General features: G+C 60.6%; 1 protein-coding gene across 1 annotated transcript in view; it reads left to right on the top strand.

Annotated features, from left to right (window-relative positions):
* LRP1 (LDL receptor related protein 1) overlaps positions 1–25566 on the top strand; it is an 81244-nt gene that overhangs the window by 41579 nt on the left and 14099 nt on the right. Inside the window, exons 21-60 of the mRNA XM_041757287.1 lie at positions 964–1146; positions 1572–1772; positions 2922–3167; positions 3286–3483; positions 4806–5010; positions 5194–5358; positions 5992–6236; positions 6487–6618; positions 6933–7160; positions 7409–7583; positions 7667–7761; positions 7959–8108; positions 8223–8363; positions 8720–8854; positions 10889–11020; positions 11253–11387; positions 11591–11720; positions 11861–11987; positions 12388–12539; positions 12639–12763; positions 13085–13462; positions 14764–14953; positions 18195–18399; positions 18783–18975; positions 19650–19775; positions 19955–20083; positions 20363–20482; positions 20697–20810; positions 20974–21123; positions 21210–21332; positions 21586–21702; positions 21865–21993; positions 22256–22378; positions 22481–22621; positions 22709–22899; positions 23643–23826; positions 23937–24022; positions 24197–24316; positions 24798–24985; positions 25122–25327. Of these exons, the coding sequence (XP_041613221.1) occupies positions 964–1146; positions 1572–1772; positions 2922–3167; positions 3286–3483; positions 4806–5010; positions 5194–5358; positions 5992–6236; positions 6487–6618; positions 6933–7160; positions 7409–7583; positions 7667–7761; positions 7959–8108; positions 8223–8363; positions 8720–8854; positions 10889–11020; positions 11253–11387; positions 11591–11720; positions 11861–11987; positions 12388–12539; positions 12639–12763; positions 13085–13462; positions 14764–14953; positions 18195–18399; positions 18783–18975; positions 19650–19775; positions 19955–20083; positions 20363–20482; positions 20697–20810; positions 20974–21123; positions 21210–21332; positions 21586–21702; positions 21865–21993; positions 22256–22378; positions 22481–22621; positions 22709–22899; positions 23643–23826; positions 23937–24022; positions 24197–24316; positions 24798–24985; positions 25122–25327 (6513 nt within the window). The remainder of the gene's footprint in view (positions 1–963; positions 1147–1571; positions 1773–2921; positions 3168–3285; positions 3484–4805; positions 5011–5193; positions 5359–5991; positions 6237–6486; positions 6619–6932; positions 7161–7408; positions 7584–7666; positions 7762–7958; positions 8109–8222; positions 8364–8719; positions 8855–10888; positions 11021–11252; positions 11388–11590; positions 11721–11860; positions 11988–12387; positions 12540–12638; positions 12764–13084; positions 13463–14763; positions 14954–18194; positions 18400–18782; positions 18976–19649; positions 19776–19954; positions 20084–20362; positions 20483–20696; positions 20811–20973; positions 21124–21209; positions 21333–21585; positions 21703–21864; positions 21994–22255; positions 22379–22480; positions 22622–22708; positions 22900–23642; positions 23827–23936; positions 24023–24196; positions 24317–24797; positions 24986–25121; positions 25328–25566) is intronic.

The following is a 25566-nucleotide window of genomic DNA, read 5'->3' as shown; positions in this document are numbered from 1 at the left end:
GTGGGAGGAGTGGGCGGGCAGCCTGTGAGAGTGAGGTGCAGCTCCTGCACCCTCACCCGTGCCTCTGGGTGCTGCTCCTTCCCAGCCTCCTGAGTCAGATCTCCGTGCAGCAGCCACAGTGATCCTGCAGAACATGAGTCACATCACACCCCGGCCCTGCCCTCAAGCCTGCCCTGGCTCCCCACACGCTTGAACCAATGCCAGGCCCCACTCCGTGGCCTGCAGGGCTCCCACCACCTCTCTGACCTGTGTTCCTGCCACCCGTTTCTCCTTCACTCTGCTTCAGCCGAACAGCCTCAAATATGCCTTGGGCATTTTGCAAATATGCTCTGCATCGTCCTGTCTCAGGGACTTTGCACTGGCTGTTCCTTCTGCCTGGGCTGCACCTCCCAGGTTCTCATGGCTTGTGCCACTCAGGCCTCTGTTCAAACACCTCCTGCTCAGAGGCCTTCTTTGACCGTCGGTGGCATCCTCATCTCTCTCTCTTGTCTTGACCCAGCTGCAGCTCCATGGTTTTGATCACTCCTTGCAGTTAGGTATCTTCCCCGCTAGAACTTCGGCTCCACGAGGATAAAGACTTTGTCTTGCTCCCAGTGGCACCTGAACAGTGCCTGGCACACCAGAGGCGCCCGCTGAGTGTGTGTGGAGTGACTGGCTAAAATGGAGGCTAGGTGAAGGTGGGGGCCTTCAAGCTCTGGCCTAGCAAATTACTTATCCAATAGACCACTGGTGTGTAAAATAGATGATAGACTAGCCGATGGCTGGGGTCCCGGGAGGTGTGACCTTGCTGACTCCTAGTTAGCTTCCAAGAAGTGTCAGCAGGGCTCAGAGAACTCTCCATCCCTGCCTCAGCTCATAGCTCTAGGACAGAGAGAAACAGGGCGGGTTGGGAAGGCAGACATGGGAATGGCTGACCTGGAGCCCCTACCACCCCCTCCCATGCCGTCCCTCCTCCCCCTGCAGCCACAAGGCCTCCTGGGGGCTGCCACAATGATGAGTTCCAGTGCCGGCTGGATAGTCTCTGCATCCCCCTACGGTGGCGCTGTGATGGCGACACTGACTGCATGGACTCCAGTGATGAGAAGAGCTGTGAGGGAGTGACCCATGTCTGTGACCCCAATGTCAAGTTTGGCTGCAAAGACTCTGGTAAAAAGAAGGACGGGCGGGAGCGTGGTCTGGGGCAATATGGACAGAAGGAGATCGTCCTGAGGCAGTGAGGGATGGGGGTGGGGACACTGTAAGGCAAAGGCCTGCACAGGAAAAGCTTGAGCATGATGCACGGGCTGGGGTTGAGGTGGGGGTCGGAGGGAGGGGTTGATGAAGGAGCCAGAGCCGGCACTAAGGGCCCTGGGAACTGAAACTGACACCAGAGCTGAGCTTCAGCACCCTCCTCAGATTCTTGCTTTCTTTGCTGCCTACGTGAATCTGGCAGAGAAAGCCTTAAAGTTCCTAGTGGACCCCACGGCATTATAATCATGACCCTATGCGAGAAACCCCACTGGGTCTGGGGAGAAAGGCATGGGGAGCCCTCCTGCCCAGGCCTGGCCCCTCACGCTATGCCCATCCCTCAGCTCGATGCATCAGCAAAGCATGGGTGTGTGATGGCGACAGTGACTGTGAAGATAACTCGGATGAGGAGAATTGTGAGTCCCTGGCCTGCAGGCCACCCTCGCACCCCTGCGCCAACAACACCTCAGTCTGCCTGCCCCTCGACAAGCTGTGTGACGGCAACGACGACTGTGGAGATGGCTCGGATGAGGGAGAGCTCTGTGGTGAGGCCCAGGCCTCCAAGAGGCCCCATGACGGCGGGGGGGGGGGGGGGGGGGGGGGGGGGGGGGGGGGGGGGGGGCCGGGCCTGGCGCAGCCAGAGCAGGACAAGCTCTGTGCGGGGAGGTCTCAGAGAGAGCAAGGGCAGCTCCCGCTGCCAGGCAGGACACACCGGAGCAGTTGCCAACAGCCCTGTCGAGTTCAGACTCCCCCGGGCAAGAGGCTGTGCAAGCACACCACACTGTCAGAGCGTGCTACTGCACCAGACAGCCTTCGAGGCGGGTGGAATTATCGTCTCCATCTTACAGATGAGAAAACTGAGGCAGAGGGATTAAATAAGTGGTCAGGGTCACAGGGCTCCTAAAGTGTTGTTAAGACGGCGCAGGGCGACCCCTTCTTGTAGGCACGAGGCCTCCCCCACAGCCAGGCGGTACCAAAGCACAGAGCTGGCTTTAGAAATGAAGACAGCAGAGCTGTGTGCTGATGTGGTCAGGGCAGGCTTCCCAGAGGAGGAGGGATGCGACCGGGTTCCCAAGGATGGAGGGTTAGACCTCGCAGATGGAGAAGGTGGGGCGAGGAGGCCATGTGCTCAAGGATCAAAAGAAAGAGGGGTCAGGGAGGGCCGCGTGGTGTGACAGGGGTATGAGGAGCAGAGCAGACCGTCTCCTCCTCCCCAGGCAGAGCATCTGTTCCTGGGGGGGAGGGCAGGGGGGAGGGCAGGCTGGGACTGGCCCGGAGGACAGCTGATGGGTCATCAGTCAGGGCGGGCAGATCTCAGGGTGTGTCAGAGAACCCAGCAGGACGTTCCCGGCCACACCCCACCCCAGTCACACCCAAATCAGGGGAGATCGAGGAAAGGGCAACCCTCCAAGACGGGCAAAAAGCTGCCCTCCCCTACCATCGGCTCAAGAAGGGACAGGGAAATAGAGACCAGGTGCTGCCCTGATGGGGTGCTCCTCCGGGGTAGGAGGAGGGTGGTCCCCGTAGGGGGTGCTGGGCTCCCAACCCTGGTCCTGAGGGAGCCTGGGAAGTGGTGGGACAGAGGCTCGGCCAGAAACGGAAAAGAAGGGTGCCAGGGGCAGGGGGCCAGGGCTGTGTCTGGGCTGCCCCCCGCCCGACTCCGCCTGACCCCGTCCCCTGCTGGGCGCCCGCAGACCAGTGCTCCCTGAACAATGGGGGCTGCAGCCACAACTGCTCGGTGGCACCTGGCGAAGGCATTGTGTGTTCGTGCCCGCTGGGCATGGAGCTGGGGCCCGACAACCACACCTGCCAGATCCAGAGCTACTGTGCCAAGCATCTCAAGTGCAGCCAGAAGTGCGACCAGAACAAGTTCAGCGTGAAGTGTTCCTGCTACGAGGGCTGGGTGCTGGAGCCCGACGGCGAGAGCTGCCGCAGCCTAGGTGACCGGGCGGGCGGGCTGGCGGGTGGGCGGGGCTGGGGCTGCGGTTTCCGTCGGCCCCAGGCCCCGGCCAGCGGAGACCCCTGCTCCCGCGCTGACCCCTGCACCCCCCCCCCCAGACCCCTTCAAGCCGTTCATCATCTTCTCCAACCGCCACGAGATCCGGCGCATCGACCTCCACAAGGGGGACTACAGCGTGCTGGTGCCCGGCCTGCGCAACACCATCGCCCTGGACTTCCACCTCAGCCAGAGCGCGCTCTACTGGACCGACGTGGTGGAGGACAAGATCTACCGTGGGAAGCTGCTGGACAACGGAGGTGACGCGGGCGGGAAGGGGCGCCAGCGCAGAGCGGCACCCCACACCCAGGCCGCGAGCCCAGGCCCCTAGCCCCCCCACCTCCCCGGTAATTGGGTCAGATTTTGTGTGGGTCTCAGTTCCTGATGCCCCGTAATTATCGTCAGCAGAGCTGCCTGCCTGATAATTAACAAAATGATCAGCCTTTCTTTGGAATGGCCTGGAGCTCCCCAAATCCTAGAACAGCAAGCTTAAAAGGAAAAAGCCATTTAGGGACGGGCTACCTGAAAGCTGCCTTCTGTCCAATGGCAGCCTGACCCATCACTGACCCCTTTCATTAATAACACGCACACAGAGCGTCCGCCACGCACACAGGGCCCCAGGGAGTCGCAGCGATCAAAACAGGCCGCGACGTCTGCCCTCATGGCACTTAGGTGACAGGGGAACGAACCATCAGATATGAACAAAACAAATGAGTACGATGTGGAATACAGCAGAAGGGGATAGCTGTGGATATAAAGGGAGGCAAGGGGGCCAGGGGGGATTGGGGCCTGGCATTTTAAATTGGGTGGTCAAGGAAGGCCCCCGAGAAGGCATCTGAGCAAAGACTTGAAAGAAGCACATCTTACTAGAGGAGCTTGTCTTGTTTGTAATAGAGAAAACTTGGAACCATCCCAAACATTCATCGACAAGGGGATGGCTAAGTAGATGGTGATAATGTTCCCATGATGCAGTAGTTTTTATTTATTTTTTTTTAATTTTTATTTATTTATGATAGTCACAGAGAGAGAGAGAGGGGCAGAGACATAGGCAGAGGGAGAAGCAGGCTCCATGCACCGGGAGCCTGATGTGGGATTCGATCCCGGGTCTCCAGGATCGCGCCCTGGGCCAAAGGCAAGCGCCAAACCACTGCGCCACCCAGGGATCCCTGCAGTAGTTTTTAAAATACTTTATATATGTATTCCCATGGAAAAATCTTCAAGACAGTTTATGAAATAACTTCTGGAAGTTCTGCGCTCTTCATATTGACTCTATGCCTGTCCCCCAAAGCCTCCACCCTCTTCTCTGCTCTGCCCTCCTGCCATGAGTTAGCCCTTCAGAGAGCTGCAAGCAGAAGAAAGCTGTCACCTCCCCTTCTTCAGGGCTGTGGAAACTAGGCCTCTTCTCTCCTATTTGACCCAGGGGGTGGGGCAGGGGGCCCTGGGTGAGGAGGAGGGGTATCTTTGAACCCTAGACGAAGCCAGGGTGCACCAGAGATATTGGCAGAGGCGTCAGGGTTGAGGGTGAGTCATCCAGGCTCCCTAGTATATTGTAATTTCACGCCCATGATTTTCTCTTCACCAGCCCTGACTAGCTTCGAGGTGGTGATTCAGTACGGCCTGGCCACCCCCGAGGGTCTGGCTGTCGACTGGATTGCAGGCAACATCTACTGGGTGGAGAGTAATCTGGACCAGATTGAGGTGGCCAAGCTAGATGGGACCCTTCGGACCACCCTTCTGGCCGGTGACATTGAGCACCCTAGGGCAATTGCACTGGATCCACGGGATGGGTGAGGACCCTGCGCAGCCCTATTCTGGCCCCATGGTCCCCTCTGAAGCCTCATTCAGCTGGGTCAGGGACCTCTGCCTCTTCAAATGCTATTCACCTCTTCTGCCCTTTACCAAAGATCCTATAATAGCCCCCCTCCAGGTCCTCAACCTTGGCCCTCCCTGACCCCCTCCCCATTCCCCAGGATCTTGTTTTGGACAGACTGGGATGCCAGCTTGCCCCGCATCGAGGCTGCCTCCATGAGTGGAGCTGGGCGCCGCACCATCCACCGGGAGACCGGCTCTGGGGGCTGGCCCAATGGGCTCACTGTGGACTACCTGGAGAAGCGCATCCTCTGGATCGATGCCAGGTCAGTGCCCCCACCACATGTCCAGAGACCTCAAGCTTCCCCCTCTCCTCCAAGGATAGGGTGGGGCCAGGAGTCCCAGGGCCTGGTAGCCAAAAGGCCTGGGCAGCTGGAGCCAGAACTGGGGCGACCAAGGGCTGGGCCCGGGAGGAGGTCCGAGGTGAGGGGAGAGGCTGGGCAGGGGGAACAGATGTAGCAGGAAGAGGGTGGAAGCAGGGCTGTCACCCTGCACAGGGGTGCCTGGCCAGGCATGGGCAAGGCTGGAATGCCATGTCTTGTCCTCACTCATGAATCTGTGCACTCTGCTAGGGCACTTTATCTGCCCAGGGGAAGATAATTGGTCTGCTCACAGGGGGTGCCTTTTTCCAACCCCATCAAAGCCCTCTGTGTGCTTACTGTGGCCCTATGGAGAAGCGAGCCAAGAGATTCAGGGCATGGGAATTGGGATCCGAGAGCTGGGATCCTAGACCTCGAACCACTCTGGTTCTCACTCCACGTTGTTCTGTTTGCCTTCCCCGGCCAGCAAGGCCCAGGAGGAAGGATGGACTGCTCTAGCATGCTAGGGTTGGGGGGAGGGCGGCGGGCCCGGGCATGGCCCCAGCCAGCATCCTTACTCTGCCCCGACCATGCTCTCAGGTCAGATGCCATTTACTCAGCCCATTACGACGGCTCCGGCCACATGGAGGTGCTTCGGGGACACGAGTTCCTGTCGCACCCGTTTGCAGTGACGCTGTATGGGGGGGAGGTGTATTGGACGGACTGGCGGACAAACACGCTAGCCAAGGCCAACAAGTGGACCGGCCACAATGTCACCGTGGTACAGAGGACCAATACCCAGCCCTTTGACCTGCAGGTGTACCACCCCTCCCGGCAGCCCATGGGTAAGGGGCCAGAAAGGGGCCTGCAGCCTCTTTAGAAGCCCTTAGGAGAAGAGGGGGCCATGAGAGCATGAGGGGCTGTGCTAGGAAGGCGGAGGGTGGGGGAGTCTGCCGACAGAAGAGGGTCTGGCCGCAGGTGATGCTGCAATGGGGAGGGCACGAGTCGGGGAAGAGGTGGTGGTCCAGGTGAGAAAGGCTAGGTAGGGGCCAGCAAGTCACAGGATCTCCTCACTCCTCTCCCCGGCCCCCACAGCTCCCAATCCTTGTGAGGCCAATGGGGGCCGGGGCCCCTGCTCCCACCTGTGTCTCATCAACTACAACCGGACCGTCTCCTGCGCCTGCCCCCACCTCATGAAGCTCCACAAGGACAACACCACCTGCTACGGTAGGAGGCCCCTCCCTCAAGATCCACTGGTAAACTGAAGCTGCGGGGGAAGGTGTCAGGTACCCAGGCTCACGGCTGTAAGTGAGGGAAGACAGTCCCAGCTAGGAGGGGCCCAGTGGCAGAGGCTCCAGAGACAGCCACTGCAAGAAGACGCAGGAACTCAGGCCAGGAGATGACACCCAACGGGAACACTTCCTGATGACCAATGGCCAGCAGCAGATGGAAGGAACCAGGAGAAGGAGGGACCCTAACTTGGGTGGGTGGGAAGCACAAGGTAGAGAGCTGCCCTCAGTGACCTGCCACATGCCCCACAGAGTTTAAGAAGTTCCTGCTGTACGCACGTCAGATGGAGATCCGGGGGGTGGACCTGGATGCCCCCTACTACAACTACATCATCTCCTTCACGGTGCCTGACATCGACAACGTCACGGTGCTGGATTATGATGCCCGCGAGCAGCGCGTCTACTGGTCCGATGTGAGGACACAGGCCATCAAAAGGGCCTTCATCAACGGCACGGGCGTGGAGACCGTCGTCTCTGCAGGTCCTGCCCTTGCCCTGGACCCCCGCGGTGGGCGTGGGCGCCCCCCACCTGGCCCTTACTCCATCCCCACTCCCCCCTGGGCCTGATAGTCCTTTTCCAAATCTTCTCACTGCTCCAACCCTGGTCTCCCAATCCTCATTCTCCAGTCCCACCACCCCCCAAACCAGGCCAGTCCCTGACTTCCTCCCACTTGCTGACCTATGCCCGGCAAACACCCAATCTCCAACTCCCCGCTGTCTGCCCCCCAGACTTGCCAAATGCCCACGGGCTGGCTGTGGACTGGGTGTCCCGAAACCTGTTCTGGACCAGCTATGACACTAACAAGAAGCAGATCAACGTGGCCCGGCTGGACGGCTCCTTCAAGAATGCGGTGGTGCAGGGCCTGGAGCAGCCCCACGGCCTCGTTGTCCACCCGCTGCGTGGGTCCGTCCAGGGCCCGGGGCTGGGGAGCGTGGAGGGGGGGGGAGGAGAAGAGGGGCCTGACTCACTTTTCCACACCTTCCCAGGAAGCTCTACTGGACGGATGGGGACAACATCAGCATGGCCAACATGGACGGCAGCAACCGTACCCTGCTCTTCAGTGGCCAGAAGGGCCCTGTGGGTACGAGCTTGCCTTGCCTGCGCTACGGCTCTTCCCTAATTCCTCACTCAGTACAGCCCCGGGGTCCCTCAGTCGCCGCTCTGCCTCCTGAACTCCTAGCTTAGTGCTTGTCCTCACCACCCTTCCCCAAGACCTCACATCCCTCAGCCCCCAGCCCAGGTGCCAGGCTTTCTGGCAGTGACACCCCCCTCTCCCAGGCCTGGCTATCGACTTCCCTGAGAGCAAACTCTACTGGATCAGCTCCGGAAACCACACCATCAACCGCTGCAACCTGGATGGGAGTGAGCTGGAGGTCATCGATGCCATGCGGAGCCAGCTGGGCAAGGCCACTGCCCTGGCTATCATGGGTGAGGGCTGCTGGGTAAGGGCAGGGATGGGGTGGGAAGCCCTGGGGGAAGCCAGGCTGGGCTGGCCTGGGGGTGGAGCCCTCCCTGGGGTCTCATCCCCTCCTGCCTCCCCAGGGGACAAGCTGTGGTGGGCGGATCAGGTGTCAGAGAAGATGGGCACCTGCAACAAGGCTGATGGCTCGGAGTCCGTGGTCCTGCGGAACAGCACCACCCTGGTGATGCACATGAAGGTCTACGACGAGAGCATCCAGCTGGGTGAGGCAGGGGGCCATGGCCACGGCCGGGGGGGGGGGGGGGCGGCTAGCACAATCCCTGGGCAAGGCGGTGAATGGGAAGGAACATGGGTCAGAGATTCCACTCAGCACCCCCCCCGGGGGGAGGGCTCCTCTCTCTCATTGTCACAAAGGTACCGTGCGTGCTTACAGCCACCCGGTCACAAGAGCCAAGGGGCCTTCGAGGACGAAAGACCTGGGTGTGGGTTGGGTGGTGACCCCGCACAAGGTCCAGGGTGAAGGCGGTGACCATCCTATCCCCAAGCGGTGCATGCCTGACAGTGAGGTCCCAAGGAGGGCCACCTCAGTCCTTTCCCTGTCCCCCTACCCTCACCCCAGAGCACGAAGGCACCAACCCCTGCAGTGTCAACAACGGTGACTGCTCCCAGCTCTGCCTGCCTACGTCCGAGACGACCCGCTCCTGCATGTGCACAGCCGGCTACAGCCTCCGGAGTGGCCAGCAGGCCTGCGAGGGTCAGTGCCCACCCCCTGCGTGGCCTGGCTCCCCAGCCCCGGCCCCTCCTACCCTACGGCCCCACCTGCCTCCCCTCACCTGGGGGACAGGACTGTTTTTATCACAGATGATTAGGTGCCTTCTGGGCTAGATGCTTGGGAAGTCCCCCCTGTGCTCCGTGCCGCAGGGGAAGCCACAGGGCAGAAGGGCCTGTCCCTGTACCGCGCAGTCTTAAGCAGAGACAGGGCCAATACGTAGGGGAAACCAGACTGTGAAGTGGCTCTCGGTGCCTACAGGAGAATTTTGGAGAAATACATGTTGGCAGCGCCAGGGCCGGCTTCGTGGAGGAGGTGTGCCGTGAGCTGGGTTCTGTAGGACAAGTAGGATTTGAGGGCATGGATCCAAGGGGGAAAGGACAAGTAAGGAAAAGGTCCAGAGCCAGAGGAGGATCTGTGCAGGGGCCCTGAGGTGCCAAGCCCAAGGGGTGGGCAGGAGGTGGGGGCGACTCCTAGGTGTTCAGCTGTGGGGTAGGGCGGGCCTCCTGCGGGTGCTCAGCAAGGAGTGCCTGGAAAGTGGTGTTTGGGGCAGATTAACCTGGCGGCGGAGAGCCGGCTGGGTGGGGGAGGGAGAAACCGAGGCAGTTAGACCAGTTGGGAGGCTATTAGCGTGAGCCCAGTGTTAAGAGATGGGGCTTAGCAGCTGGGTTGAATAGAAGGATGAGACTCAGACATTTCACAAGAACTTGCTGACTGATTTATGAATTTGCCCCAGGACAGCACTTCCCAAAGTGCGCTCCTGGGAACCTCCCTCTTTGATGTGGGTAGATGTTACAGAAAGCAGCATTGGGTTGAACAAAGTTTAAGTGTTTTTTGCTGCAGAACTTCTCAGAGTCTTGAAAATGCTCATGTGCACTAAGAATGATTCTCGAGAGAAGACTCTAATGTTTGGGGTTTCCCCAAACTCCCTTGACCACGAATCCTTTTTTTCATGGAGCCTGAGAAACCAGAGCCTACTGAGGAATTCATTCAGGGACATGCTGCATCAAGGGCTAAAGGCAGTGGAGGCTTCTGGCTCACGTTGATAGTGGGGCCTCAAGACAAATGGGAAAACAATAGGGCCCCTGGGTGGTTCAGTCAGTCAAGCGTCTGTCTTCAGCTCAGGTCATGATCTCGGGGTCTTGGGATCGAGCCCCACGTCAGGCCCCTTGCTCAGCGCAGAGCCTGCTTCTCCCTCTCCCCCTGCTCCTCCCCCCACCCCGGCTCATGCTCTCTCTTCACTCACTCACTCTCTTTCTCAAATGAATAAATAAAAAAAAAATTTAGAATCTAAAAAGAAGGGCAGCCCAGGTGGCTCAGCGGTTTAGCGCCACCTTCAGCCCAGGCCGTGATCCTGGAGTCCTGGGATGGAGGCTCATGTTGGGCACCCTGCAGGGAGCCTGCTTCTCCCTCTGCCTGTGTCTCTGCCTCTCTCTCTCTGTGTCTCTCATGAATAAGTAAATAAAATATTTTTTTTTTAATCTAAAAAGAAAAAGAAATGGGAAAACAGAATGAGACTGGCTCAGGAGTGAGGAGTCAGGGATATGGAGTTTCAGGTGTTTGAGAGAGGGTGTGGTGGCACAGGCCACAGTGGAGAGGACGAGAGGACCCCAAGGTGGAAGTCTCCATGGAGGAGTCCTCTAGTTCCACTGTGTCCTCAGCCTCCCCAGGTTCTTCCTAACAGCTTTTCAGGGTGCTGGGTGGTAGTGAGCCAGCCGGTGACAGGGCCCCCTTTGAGGGTGAGAAAGCCAGGTCTCTCCTGCCCTCTAGTGGGGGCCAGCAGCCTCACAGGCACTTGCCCTGAGCCGGCGCCTGTCCCACTGCCGCACCCCTGCAGCCAGGTGACCTCCCAGGCTGCGCTACAGGCCTCAGGCTAAGGTGTCTGTGTGTTGAAGGGGGAGGAGTGAAGGCTGGGAGAAGATACCAGGAGGAAGGAGACAACAATAGGTTTGAGAGTGACAGACCCCAAGTTTAAAGGGGTGTCGCTGAGGCCCATGCCTGAGAGTCCTTGTGTTTCAGGTGTGGGTTCCTTTCTCCTGTACTCTGTGCATGAAGGAATCCGGGGAATCCCCCTGGATCCCAATGACAAGTCAGATGCCCTGGTTCCAGTGTCGGGGACCTCTCTGGCTGTCGGCATTGACTTCCATGCTGGTGAGTGATTTGGTAGCAGGAGGGAATAGGACATGCCCTTGGGGGTGCTCTGCTCTGGGAGCCCAGGGAGAGGCCGCCGACCACAGCTGGAAGGGGAGACACCACAGCGACCCCCGCCAGGGGGGTCTTCCCTTCCAAACCACCTGGCCCCCCCAGCACTCACCTCTATCTTGGTTCTGACCGCCCGCCTGTCCCCTGTTGGACATCCCCACGTTGTCTCCTCTGCCTCCAGAAAATGACACCATTTACTGGGTGGACATGGGCCTAAGCACCATCAGCCGGGCTAAGCGAGACCAGACATGGCGTGAGGATGTGGTGACCAATGGCATTGGCCGCGTGGAGGGCATTGCAGTGGACTGGATCGCAGGTGAGCCATGAGAGGGTCCTGGGCGGGCTGGCGGCCTCCAGGTGAGGCGGAGGCCCGGTTGGGGGGATGTGGGATCTCAGGAGGAGTCTGAGGAGGAGTAGGCAGCGACAGACCAGGGAGTGGCAGGGATCTAGGGTCTGGCAAGGGACCGGGTACAGGCATTCCCACCCAGTCCCCCTAATCTCCACCCACTCCCTCCTCAGGCAACATCTACTGGACGGACCAGGGCTTTGACGTCATCGAGGTGGCCCGGCTCAATGGCTCTTTCCGCTATGTGGTCATCTCCCAGGGTCTGGATAAGCCCCGGGCCATCACTGTCCACCCAGAGAAGGGGTGAGAAGCTAGACAGGCTGTCCATTTCCCAGCCCTGGCTCGGGTCTGGCCTGTCACTCTACACAGCCCACGCCGTTAAGACCCTCTCTCCTCTGTGCTCTGGGGACTGACCCCCTACTTCTACCTCTTCCACCCCACAGGTATCTGTTCTGGACTGAGTGGGGCCAGTACCCACGGATTGAGCGGTCTCGGCTAGATGGGACTGAGCGAGTTGTGCTGGTTAACGTCAGCATCAGCTGGCCCAATGGCATCTCGGTGGACTATCAGGTTTGGGTGGCTTGGCCCTGGAGCCCTTGGGATATCCGGGCCCTATGCTCTGGGGGGAGCCTCCCCTTATCCTGTGCTCTGCTCCCCATTGACTCTCCCCAAGATGAGCCCCGGTTCGGTGGGGTGATAGGGACCCAGGGTAATCGTGGGTCCTCTGGCCCAGCTCCTGACCCAGAGTAGGACTCCTGCCACCCCAGAGTCAGTAGGGGGACTGTCACTGGGAAGTGAGGATGGAAGGCATGCCTAGAGGTGATCAGATCAGCAGGTCAGAGGGCAGGGATGACACGGAGAAGAAAGACAGGGGAGGCGGGAGTGAGTGGGACATCCCTGTTGCCCAGGACACCCGGGCTGGTGGGGAGCACTGGCCACTGGAGGTGAGGTGGGTGCCTCTGGCCTATAGGATGGGAAGCTGTACTGGTGCGACGCCCGGACAGACAAGATTGAGCGGATTGACCTGGAGACAGGAGAGAACCGTGAGGTGGTTCTGTCCAGCAACAACATGGACATGTTCTCGGTGTCTGTGTTTGAGGATTTCATCTACTGGAGTGACAGGTGAGGGCTTCTGCCCTGGTCTTCGCCTCTGCCACGTGTTCCCTCCCTCCTGGCCTCTGCTAACTCCCTGCTCACGGCCTGGCCCTTCCCTTCCCCCAGGACTCATGCCAATGGCTCCATCAAACGTGGGAGTAAAGACAATGCTACAGACTCTGTGCCCCTGAGAACAGGCATTGGTGTCCAGCTCAAAGACATCAAAGTCTTCAACCGGGACCGGCAGAAAGGTGAGGCTGGGACTCTGGGCGAGCCCCATAGGGGCCCCCAGCCTGGAATGATCCCCCAGAGTGAGAAGGCCTAAGAGAGGTGCCGGGCCCACAGGGGGACTTTCCAGAGGCTCCAGAGACCCGAGAGTGGTGAGGAGAGGCTGAGGAGCCTTAGGACACACCCGGGTGCTGAGGACGGAGGCCTGGAGGGTCGTCTGTGGAGGCAGAGTAGTGCACCAACCAGAATCTCCCCCTTCAGCTGAGGTGTCAGAAGCACCGGGGAGCCTCTCCCCAGGTGGGCCCTGCCCTCTGTAACCATCTCCTTCCCTGTGCCCCCCCCAGGCACCAATGTGTGTGCAGTGGCTAATGGTGGGTGCCAGCAGCTGTGCCTATACCAGGGCGGCGGGCAGCGGGCCTGCGCCTGCGCCCATGGGATGCTGGCTGAAGACGGGGCAACGTGCCGCGAGTACGCCGGCTATCTGCTCTACTCGGAGCGTACCATCCTCAAGAGCATCCACCTGTCTGATGAGCGCAACCTCAATGCACCCGTGCAACCCTTCGAGGATCCTGAACACATGAAGAATGTCATCGCTCTGGCCTTCGACTACCGAGCAGGCACCTCCCCGGGCACCCCCAATCGCATCTTCTTCAGCGACATCCACTTTGGAAACATCCAGCAGATTAATGACGATGGCTCGGGGAGGACCACCATTGTAGAGAGTGAGCCTAGACCCTGATCTTCCCCAGGAAGGGGGGGTAGGGAGGACCGGCACCGACTCCAGGTAGAAAAGCCCTCAGCCATCAGCCAGCCCACTGTGCCCCAGCCCTGAATCCCAGCTGGGACTGCATCCCTGGCAAACAGCCAGCAAATCACACCACACCCATTACGGTTACTTGGAAGTTTCTCCTCATTTGGAGTCAGACTCGGCTCCCTTCTTACTCCCCCCCTCTGGCCCTAGTTTGCTGCCAGGCTGCACAGAGTAAGCCCAGGCTCTCCTCTTTGTGGCGGGTACACACAGCACAGTCTGCAGCCACAGGCTCGGTTCAACCCTGGACACAGGCTTCCAGACACTGGGGCAAGTTCCCTATGCTGTCCAAGCCTCGGCTTTCTCGAAGGGCAGGTGTGGAACCTGAGCTCAGCACAGCACAGCACCCATTGGGCGCGCTCCATGCAGAGTAGTGGGTGCTAGAGCTGTCATCCTGGGGACGGCCTTTCAGCTCTTTGGAAATTGCAGTTTTCTCTTCTCCAGGCTGGATAACCCCTAGTCCTTTGACTCGCTCATTTGCTCATTTCCTCATCCATCCTGTCTGCGAAGACCTGCCAGACCCTGAGCTAGATGCTGGTATACAGGGCGATAAACATAGACCCGTCCTTTGAGCCTCCCTGGCCATGTTCTGCTCCACGCAGTCCAGTCCGCATGCCTGTCTAAAAATGTGTACCAAGCTAAACTAGACGTTTGTAATCTAGCTCCATCAGGAGAGACCGGCAAGCATTGTCCCCTCCCTTCGGGCCATCGCTTAAGCTGCAGCACTTCTATTAATGCAACCTTCTGGCAACCACGGCGTCACACAGCGAGGAGCCACCCAAACCCCTGAGTCTTTTTCTCTTAAGCTGTGGTTCCATTACTCGGGCACTTAATTCTTTAATGTGAGTTTAAGATGCTTATGAACAATCCGTTCAAGTCTTGTTCAGTTGGAAGCTCCCAGTCCCACCCAAGTTGGACATGATTTACCAAAATCCATAAGGCCAGTTCTACCCAGCGGTGGGGAGATGCAGGAAGAAAGGGTCAGGGCGTTGGACCGTGGATCATTTGTGTAGAAAACAGGGGAGGACAGGAAGGTGGGGGTGCCAAGGGGTGTGCTCCCACATGCTCCTTGGCTCCCACACATCCCCTTCCAGCCCCACATGTGCCAGAGGAGCAGGTGTCCCAGGCCCTCCCCTCGAGGGCCTGCCCAGGCTGCCCCCTCAGCTCTGCTCTCTGGCCCCATCCCGACGCACGACTGCTCCTCTCTCCTTGCAGATGTGGGCTCTGTGGAAGGCCTGGCCTATCACCGTGGCTGGGACACTCTCTACTGGACAAGCTACACCACATCCACCATCACCCGCCACACGGTAGACCAGACCCGGCCGGGGGCCTTCGAGCGCGAGACGGTCATTACCATGTCCGGAGACGACCACCCACGAGCCTTTGTGCTGGATGAGTGCCAGAAGTGAGCTGCTGGGTTCAGGGAGCGGGGAGGGATAGGCCCCAAGGTGGCCGGAACTGCTCCAGGCAGCCCCCGGGTGGGGGCGCAGCAGCAGGAGAGGCTGGGACAGGCTACTTCCTTGCTGTGTGACCTTGGGCCAGCCGTCTGAACCGTCGGAGCTCCCGTTTCCTCATCTGTAATAGGACAATGATATTTCAGGTGCCTGAGCCTCGGGGAGGACCAGGGAGACTATGGAGGCAATTCTGGCTCAGTGATTAATCACTTCATGTGTCAGAGAGCCGTGTTCAAGGCACATAGTAGGTCCTCTGTGTTTCTGGCACTCCAGGCTTCAGGCAGGATTGCTTGCTGAACACTTGCCGTATGGAAGCCTTGATCTGGGCCCATTCAGACCACCTGGCTGGGGAGAGAAATCAAAGTGGTGGAAGTGCCGAGGCCGGTACAGGACCGTATGTGAGGACCAAGGGCACTGGGCCTAGAAGTGGAAAGGCCAGGGAACGGCAGCCCAGACATAGGGCAGCACTTGGAGCAACAGCCAGAGGAGGGAGTGCTCTAGGCAGGGAAGGACTGCCTAGAGGGGGCAGTGAGGGGCCCCCCATGCCCAGTCAAAGGGCTCCCATGCAGGAGCAGGCCCGAGGATGGCCCAGGAGGCTGGGCTCAGGTGGCAAGGGAGTCCAGAGCACAAGTCAGGAGAACTTGGAAGGAAATGCCCCAAGGGTGGTGTGCACCCCCGCCTGTACCTGCTCTTCTCTTCTTTGGGGCCAGCCCCCCGCCCCACACCCCTGTTTCCAACCTATGGGTCTCTAGCGAGCCACCCCCTCGCGTTAGAAATCCTGGCTCACATGAAAGGAAAACTGTTTTCCCCGGGAATCAGCAGCACTCGGAATGTTTTCCCAAACCTTTGCTAGGAAACTAAGGCACAAACAAAACCCCAAAGCAGCTACTTAGAAACGGAGAGTGTACAGAACCTAGATTCCTTACCCTGATGTCACTTACGTCCAGCCCCAGCCTGGCCTGCCTGGCCCTGCAGACCAGCACAAGGGCCCTCTGTCCCCAGTCTGCCTCACCCTGGCCCGCACATACGTGGTTTATGACAAAGATCCTGTCTCCCTTCTGGACCCTTGGTGACTTCACCTGTCTCGGGCTGGCCCAGGACCTGTCTCTCATGGCCCTGGAACCTCTGTGGAGGAGTGGTACCACCGGGCACCGCTGCCTGCCCCCCAACCCTGAGGTGATGGAGCACTGTGGCTTCAGAAGCTCCCTCATGGCTGCCCACCACATTCCTTTGCTCTGAGCCCAGGGGATCCCATCATTCACTCAGCAAATGGCTTTTGAGAACAAATGATGTGCCCAAGAGCCGGGGAGGATGAGCTGGACCTTGGTTCTGCCTCGGGCATATTTGATGTTAGCCAAGAGGCTGCAGGGAGCTTCATGGGTGTGTAACGAGGACCCAACCCAGCTTCATATGCAGGACCGTGTCCCTGAGGAGACAACGCCTGAGCTGGGGTGTGGAGGATGCCGGGAGGGTGGTGAACTGAAGCCAGGGCAGGGTGCAGGAGAAAGAGCCGAACGGTCTGGGCGAGGTCCTCTCTTGGCCAGAAGGAGCGAGTGCTTTGGGGCAGTGGGGGCAGTGTGCACCCAGATGAAGGGGACAGGGACCTCTTGCTGAGCTGAGCCTCCCTTACAGCAGCCAGCCCTCCTCCTCTCCTCCCAGCCCTCCCCGCACCAGCCTCTTCCTGAGGAGTGGTTTTACCAAACCTGGAATCCTCAGTTGTGGGACATGTCATTCTTCCACATGTGACAGTTTGTCAGTCAGAGGAAAGCCACTCCCCACCACATAGTACGCTGGGCCCTGGATGAGGGTATGGAAGTCCCTGGTTGGGGACCAGTAAGGCCAGGAGGATGACTCCAGCAGCTGCACCTGGGGCAACCATTTTCTCCTGTGGAGGCCAGAGAGATGCCGCCGTGCAAACTCCCATCCTGATTCCCAGAGAACCATCCAGGACCCCCACCACTTCCCCCAGGATGAGGGCCTGTAAAATCAGAGCCTTACCGTCATGGGCTCCAGTGGCTGGGGAGTAGCCAGCAGCCCCTCCCTACAGGGAAGCGAGTGTCCTTTTCCTACCTGAGCTTAGTGGCAGGGGGCCATGGCTCAAAGGCACTGGAGATGGGGGGACAGGGGGTGTTAACAAGAGAAAGACCTGGAGAGGTCCACCAGCCCAGAAGACAGCTGTGTCCAGAGCAGCAGAGGGCAGAGGACTGGAGACATCGGGGCGCGGGGCAGGGGCAGGTCCTGTGAGGTAGCGGGAAAACAGAATGGAGCCTTCCACGGCTTGGTGATTCTCCAACTCCGGGGTGCGCGTAGCTTGTCTATGCTGGAGAGTGCTGGTTCCCTGGCCCCGCTCCAGGCCTAACCCAGTGTGAATCTCCGGGACACAGGACCCAGGAATCAAGATCCAATGCAGGTGGTCTGAGGATCACACTGTCATACCTGGTGCAGGTGCCTGACCAGCCCTTAAGTGATACACGCCGGTCTCTGAAGCCTTACCACCTCCTTTACTGAGAGGAGTCAAGGTGCAGAGACAAGAGGCTGGTTCAAGGTCAGAGCTAGTAAGGGGCAGAGCTGGGGTTCACAAAAGCCTTACATTATAGAGAAGGTGATTTTCAAGAGCTTCTTGAGGGTAGGATCCATGTGTCCCTAGGACTAGGATCCAGTAGACACCCACAAGGGTTTCCAGGATGCCGGGTGAAAAGCAGGTAAGAATAAAATAATGGGAATAAATATTCACGTGGTATTTACCAGCTGTCATTAGGTGAACATTAACTCTCAATCCTTCAACCACTCTCTGAGGCAGGTAGTAGTAGTATCCCCTCCCATAGAGAAGGAAACTGAGGCTCGAGAAGTCACGTCACTTGCTGAGGTTCCTAAGTGGTAAGCGGCAGAGCTAGGATCGGACCCCAGAGCCTGCCTTACTTGGCTACACTCTCAGTAAATGCAGATGGTCATTTCGTAGACACTGAGAGATACGTGTGCACACGTACACACACGCAGACTATGTGGCAGCCAGGCCCATCCTGGGCAGGGGGCTATGTTGGCCTTGGTGGCTGTGAGGTTGCCTGTGGTGCTGGCGTCTGGTTCACACCCTGGCTGACCCTGGGGTTCTGGTCAGCTCCTTGCCCTGGCCCAGGCCCTCTGTGGCAGGCTCCCTGACCTTGACTCCTGATCCATGGCTGTCCCTTCCCCTAGCCTAATGTTCTGGACCAACTGGAACGAGCAGCACCCCAGCATCATGCGGGCAGCCCTGTCAGGAGCCAATGTTCTGACTCTCATCGAGAAGGACATCCGCACCCCCAATGGCCTGGCCATCGACCACCGTGCTGAGAAGCTCTACTTCTCCGATGCCACACTGGACAAGATCGAGCGGTGCGAGTATGACGGCTCTCACCGCTATGTGAGTCTGGGAGGGGGGTGTCAGACGGAACAGGTGGCTCGAGGTGGGCTGGGGTCAGGGGACAGCTGGTCAGCCAAGAGGGAGATTGCCCAGGCATGGAGCAGAAAGGGAGGCCACGTGGTGGGAAGGTTTTGGAGGAGAAGGAGGCGCTGACATCACCACTTAGCTGTGTGGCCTCACGGGCCCTCATCCTGTCCAGGCTTGGCTTCCCATCAGTTCAGTGAGGAAATAGCAAGATGCCTCTGTGAGTCTTCCCATTCTGAGCCCGTGTCCGGGGATCTAGGCCAGGCCAGGCGCCCTCAGCCCTGGGGCCAGTTGCAGGGGGTGCAGTTGGGGCGAGAGGCCCGAGCCTACCCCTGATGGGCCCAGTGCTGTTGCCACAGGTGATCCTGAAGTCGGAGCCAGTCCACCCCTTCGGGTTGGCTGTGTACGGGGAGCACATTTTCTGGACCGACTGGGTGCGGCGAGCTGTGCAGCGGGCCAACAAGTACGTGGGCAGCGACATGAAGCTGCTGCGTGTGGACATCCCCCAGCAGCCCATGGGCATCATCGCCGTGGCCAATGACACCAACAGCTGTGAGTGGGGCCACTGCCACCAGCCTCGCCTCCTGCCCATGGTGCAGCATGCGTGCGCATGCAAGTGCACACACACTCTACCTTCTGGTCCTGTTCTCCCAGTCTCCGTGTGCAGACACACACTTGTACACGCCTTCACCCCGGAGAAACTCCAGAGCACCTGACACTCCTCTACTCCAGCTTCATACCACCCCACAACTGGTCTCACCTGAATCCTCAGACACCCAGCACGCGCCCCGGTCCTCCTCCCACCCAGAACCACACAGGCCCCCAGAGCCCGATCACACACATCCCAGGCTCTCCCTACCCCGTGCTCTGCATGCATGTCCCCTCCCACACTGGACCTGTCTTGCCCAGGGGCCCCCACATGGACCCATAGCTTCCTCAGGCCTCTCACACATGCTCCGGGGCCCCAGCATGATGCTCCTTGACTCCCCAAGCACACAGCGAAGCCCACATCTTCCCCTGAGAACACCCAGGCCTGCAGCCTCGGGCCCACCCCAGGCACTCCCCCTGGCCCTCACGTTGCACCTTTTCTGCTCCCCCAGCCGTGTGCTACTGTGCCAGGGTGGGGGCTGAGAAGCTCGGGGAAGCTGTGCGAGTGGGTGTGGGCATCTTGTGTGTGTGCACGGCCGGGAACACTCCTAGCCCGTTGTCCTCCGTCCCCGTTTCAGGTGAGCTCTCCCCTTGCCGCATCAACAACGGGGGCTGCCAGGACCTGTGTCTGCTCACTCACCAGGGCCATGTCAACTGCTCCTGCCGAGGGGGCCGCATCCTCCAAGAGGACCTCACCTGCCGCGGTGAGGGAGGGGATGTGGGGGGGACACGGGTGGGGGACCATCTCCTCCCAGACTCCAGCAGCCCGGCCCCTCGAAGCCTGTTACCAAGGAGAAACTGAGGATGACCTGAGTTCCGGGGGCAGAGGCGTAGAGGCGCTTGAGGCCCCTGGCTCATGAAGCCCCCTCCACATCCCCTCCAGCCATGAACTCGTCTTGCCGAGCACAGGATGAGTTCGAGTGTGCTAATGGCGAATGCATCAACTTCAGCCTGACTTGTGACGGTGTCTCCCACTGCAAGGACAAGTCTGACGAGAAGCCATCCTACTGTAGTAAGGCGCCTCCCCCGGCCTCCTCCCTTACCCCTGGCCTCCAGGGTCCCCAGCCTCAGCGCCCAGCAGGGCGGGCCGTGCGAGTGAGGGGAGCAAAGGCCCCAGGACCCACTCTGTGGCTGGAGGGTTTGGGGAGGTCGCGAAGGCCAGAACCACCGCCAGCTCCGGGCCAGGCCCAGAGTGGGGCTGGGCGGCTTGTCAGGGAACAGACGCGTGGTGTCTCGTCAGATGCAGCCCTGCCCGTAGCTGCTGCTGACTGTGGCCCCCTCTGGTCCGCAGACTCACGCCGCTGCAAGAAGACTTTCCGCCAGTGCAACAACGGACGCTGTGTGTCCAACATGCTGTGGTGCAACGGGGCGGACGACTGTGGGGACGGCTCAGACGAGATTCCCTGCAACAGTGAGTGGGATGCTGGGCCTGCCCCTCGGACCCCCACCTCCGCCCACCCCACCCCTGTTGGGCTCTGGTCCCCGGGCCCCACGGGGTCTGCTCCAGCGCGCTCTACAGTGAACCTGGGCCAGCGCTTTGGCCCGAGACCTCTGCCAGGGGTCCCCTACCCCACCCCTGCAGGGAGAACTCCAGCCTGATGGTCTTGGGGTGGGTGCTGTTCTAGAGACGGCCTGCGGTGTGGGCGAGTTCCGCTGCCGGGACGGCACCTGCATTGGCAACTCCAGCCGCTGCAACCAGTTCGTGGACTGTGAGGACGCCTCTGACGAGATGAACTGCAGTGAGTGGCTCCCCGGTGCCTCCTAGTCCCCTCACGTCCTGCCCCCTCGCCTCCTGCCTGGCATCCTCTCTGCTAGTCCCCGTGGCCTGCTCGGTGGCCTGGGTCCCCGCCCGGAGGGAGTGCGGAGGTAACCCAGTGTCACCTGCATCCCTGCCCCCTCCAGGTGCCACCGACTGCAGCAGCTACTTCCGCCTGGGAGTGAAAGGTGTGCGCTTCCAGCCCTGTGAGCGGACCTCCCTCTGCTACGCCCCCAGCTGGGTGTGTGACGGTGCCAACGACTGTGGGGACTACAGCGATGAGCGTGACTGCCCAGGTCTCGCCTCAGGCCGGGTGGGCAGTGAGTGGCGCCCCTCCCCCCCCCCGGCGGCTCTGTGCCCTCATGCCTCCCTCTGCCCCCAGGAGTGAAGCGGCCCAGATGCCCCCTGAATTACTTTGCCTGCCCCAGTGGGCGCTGCATCCCCATGAGCTGGACGTGTGACAAGGAGGACGACTGTGAGCACGGCGAGGATGAGACCCACTGCAGTGAGTGACAGACCACAGCGCCCACCCGCCGTTGTCCACACCCCACCCTTCAGTCTCGTCCCCGGAAGCGTCCTCTTGGAAGAAGAGCACCCAGGCCCCCCCCAGTGGGGCGTCTCCCTAGCTCATGCTGACCCCTCACAAAGGGACACCTTGGGTCCCTCCCGTCTGTCCTACACCTGCCCGCCCAGAGGAGTAACCTGCCATCCTCCCCCCTGCCGCCCCCACATCTCACCTTGTTTTCTAACCGCCCCAGACAAATTCTGCTCGGAGGCCCAGTTTGAGTGCCAGAACCATCGCTGCATCTCCAAGCAGTGGCTGTGTGACGGCAGTGACGACTGTGGGGACGGCTCAGACGAGGCGGCTCACTGTGGTGAGGGGGGGCTGTGGTCAGCTCTGGGAGGGGCTCCCGGCAGGGACAGGCCCACCCACCATCCTACAGGAGGGGCGGCATGATGGTGGGGATGTCACCCCAGCTGCCTGCCCCACGGTGCCCGCTCCTGAATCTCTTGGTGGCTCCCTGTCCCCCCAACAGAAGGCAAGACATGCGGCCCCTCCTCCTTCTCCTGCCCCGGCACCCACGTGTGCGTCCCCGAGCGCTGGCTCTGTGACGGTGACAAGGACTGTGCTGATGGTGCTGACGAGAGCGTCACAGCTGGCTGCTGTGAGTGGCAGGGGCCTTGAGCTGGGAGGCAGGTGGCCACAGTCCCACTCTGCAGAAGGGGAAACTGAGGTCAAGGAGGGGACGTGCTCCGGCAGGGGTCGCTCAGGTGGTTAGTGGTGGAGCCCTTATCCGCAACCCAGATGGGAGTGTGGACTCTGCGCCGGCGCTCTGCTCTTTCTACCACTCGGGCCACACGGAGGTCCCGGGTGACAGCCTGCAGCTGGTCAGGTGGGGCTGAGGCCACGTCCGTCTCCGTCCACAGTGTACAACAGCACCTGCGATGACCGCGAGTTCATGTGCCAGAACCGCCAGTGCATCCCCAAGCACTTCGTGTGCGACCACGACCGCGACTGCGCTGATGGCTCCGACGAGTCCCCCGAGTGTGGTGAGCTGAGCTGGCGGGCGGGCCATGGGGGGGGGGGGGGGGCGTACGCTGCCCCCCTGCGCCCGGCCTGTCCTGCGGAGCCAACCACCTCTCTCCCCGCAGAGTACCCAACCTGTGGCCCCAACGAGTTCCGCTGTGCCAACGGGCGCTGCCTGAGCTCCCGCCAGTGGGAGTGCGACGGCGAAAATGACTGCCACGACCAGAGCGATGAGGCCCCCAAGAACCCGCACTGCACCAGCCCAGGTGGGCCTGAAGCCTGCCCGCCCCCCCGCCCACCTCACCCCACCCCACCCCCACGGCCCCCCGCTGACCTGACCTGCACCCCCACAGAGCACAAGTGCAACGCCTCCTCACAGTTCCTGTGCAGCAGCGGACGCTGCGTGGCCGAGGTGCTGCTCTGCAATGGCCAGGACGACTGCGGGGACGGCTCCGACGAGCGTGCCTGCCACGTCAACGAATGTCTCAGCCGCAAGCTCAGTGGCTGCAGCCAGGACTGCGAGGACCTCAAGATTGGCTTCAAGGTGTGCCCCACACCGGAGTGGGAGCTCCCACGCCCCCCAGGCCGGCAGGAGCCCCTTTCCCCACCCCCTGTCCATTCAGTCACTCGCTCATTCATTCATTCGTCTGTCCATTCACCAAGGGCTCATTCAGCACCTAGTCTGGCAGGTGCTGTTCTGGGCTCCGGGGACCCATGGGGAACAGAACCGAAAGCTCTGCTTATTTGGGTCCTGCCTCTCTTTAGAGGGTTCGAGCCAGCAAGGGCCACGGGAGAAGGAGGGGTGTGCAGGTGGCAGGGAGGCGCCAGGAGTACGGTACGCTGCTCAAGGAGAGGCCAGACAGGAGCACAGAACCTGGGAGTTAACTCCACGGACACACTGAAGTCCACGGGTCTGGAGAAGACCCCCAAGGGAGCGAGTGTAGCTAGAAAAGAGGTGCAGCCCAAGGCCTGAGCCCCGAACTCAGCCACACGGAGGGCTGAGGGCCCGGAGGTGAGGGGCCGGGGGATGGGCAGCTGTGGGCGTGAGGAAAGCCTCGGAGGAGGAGCACGACCAGCTCTGTCAGGTAGTGCTCCCGGGTCACAAAAGAGTCCTCAGCCTCATCCTCTGGGGGTAGGAACGGGGTGGGCACCAGGCACTGGGCATGATGGCCAGTTTGCTGCCTGCCCCCCCCGCACCCCGCAGGCCTTGGGGATGGAGGGAACTGGAGCCCCAGCCTCCAGGGCGGGAGGCCCTGGCCCCAGCCCAAGGCTCCCTGTGCCCCGCAGTGCCGCTGCCGCCCGGGCTTCCGGCTGAAGGACGACGGCCGAACGTGTGCCGACGTGGACGAGTGCAGCTCCACGTTCCCCTGCAGTCAGCGCTGCATCAACACGCACGGCAGCTACAAGTGTCTGTGTGTGGAGGGCTACGCCCCCCGCGGTGGCGACCCCCACAGCTGCAAGGCTGTGACTGGTGAGCCGGGCTCGTGGAGGGCATCTGATGGCCCTGGCAGCTGGGCACCGGGGGTGCAGGACTGGCCCAGCTGGCAGCAGAGCCACTGAGCCACGATGCTCTGTCTCCAGACGAGGAGCCCTTCCTGATCTTTGCCAACCGGTACTACCTGCGCAAGCTCAACCTGGATGGCTCCAACTACACGCTGCTCAAACAGGTGCCAGGCCCGGCCCTCCTCACCCCACCTGGCTCCCGGGCCCAGAGCCACTCTCCCACCCCATATAGCCCCCGCGTTCTCCCCACTTGGGCCCATGCTTGTCACCCCTTCCACTTCACCAGCCACCCGTGTCCTGATTCTGTCGACTTCCTGCCCCCCTCCCCCCACATCCAGGGCCTGAACAACGCCGTGGCTTTGGACTTTGACTACCGAGAGCAGATGATTTACTGGACGGACGTGACAACCCAGGGCAGCATGATCCGAAGAATGCACCTGAACGGGAGCAACGTGCAGGTCAGCCGGGGAGGCCAGAGATCCACCTGCCCGTTCGCCCTCCCCAGAGCGCTCCCTCCCAAGAGGGCTGTCTCGAGGCCATCTCACCTTCACCCCACGCATCCCACTGAATTCTTTCTTCTGTCCTTCCCCACGGAGTCCCCGCACACTTTGCTTGTCCTGGCTTCTCCCTCCCGTCCAAGCTCAGAGAGTGAAGTCAGATTCCTTCTGCTCTTCTCCTAGTTATCAGTAGCATCCCTCCTACGGCTGACCTCTCTTAAATTGATGTCCCCAGGCACTGTGGGGTTTGGGGTGCAGTCTCTCTCATCTGGAGACCCCTGTCCTAGAGCCTCCGCTGACACCAGGCCCGTTGCCCCCCCTGCCAAGCAGGGGGAGGCAGTTCTACTTCACACCTGAGGGAGGCTGGGCCCCAGAGAGACTAGGCCCCAGAGGTCCTACCCCATGTCACCCAGAGCTCTTCCTTCCCTGCTCCTGCCCACAGGTGCTGCATCGGACAGGCCTCAGCAACCCCGACGGACTGGCTGTGGACTGGGTGGGCGGCAACCTGTACTGGTGTGACAAAGGCCGGGACACCATCGAAGTGTCCAAGCTCAACGGGGCCTATCGGACGGTGCTGGTCAGCTCAGGCCTCCGTGAGCCCAGGGCTCTGGTGGTGGATGTACAGAACGGGTACGCGGGCAAGGAGGGTTGGGGGAGCCCCTGAAAGCAAGCAGTGTGCTCAGGCATCCAGGCCCAGCTTCCCCACAGGCTCCCAGTGGGACCAGTCGCTGGATCTCTTGGGGCTCACTGCCCACCCACCTGCCAGGTACCTGTACTGGACAGACTGGGGTGACCACTCACTGATCGGCCGGATAGGCATGGATGGGTCTGGCCGTAGTGTCATCGTGGACACCAAGATCACATGGCCCAACGGCTTGACACTGGACTACGTCACCGAGCGCATCTACTGGGCCGATGCCCGTGAGGACTACATTGAGTTTGCCAGCCTGGATGGCTCTAATCGCCATGTCGGTCAGTATGCCAGTGAGGCTATACAGGCACCACAGACCTGCGGGATGGGGGGGTCTGCAGCTACAGAGGATCAGGCCTTGGGGGCAAGAGTATAGGATTAAAAGTCAGAGGGCATGGTCTGAGGACACCACACCAGGGGTTATGGGGGTCGAGAGCACCCCAGCTGATGCCCCCTGGACAAGCCCAGCCCCAAGGCCTCTCTCTGCTACCTCGGGAAGGAGAAAGAGATATCCCTTCCT

Source organism: Vulpes lagopus, chromosome 5 (assembly GCF_018345385.1).
Source record: "Vulpes lagopus strain Blue_001 chromosome 5, ASM1834538v1, whole genome shotgun sequence".
Lineage (NCBI taxonomy): Eukaryota > Metazoa > Chordata > Mammalia > Carnivora > Canidae > Vulpes > Vulpes lagopus.
Note: the sequence above shows the minus strand (reverse complement) of the source record. Positions and strands in the feature narration are given on the sequence as shown.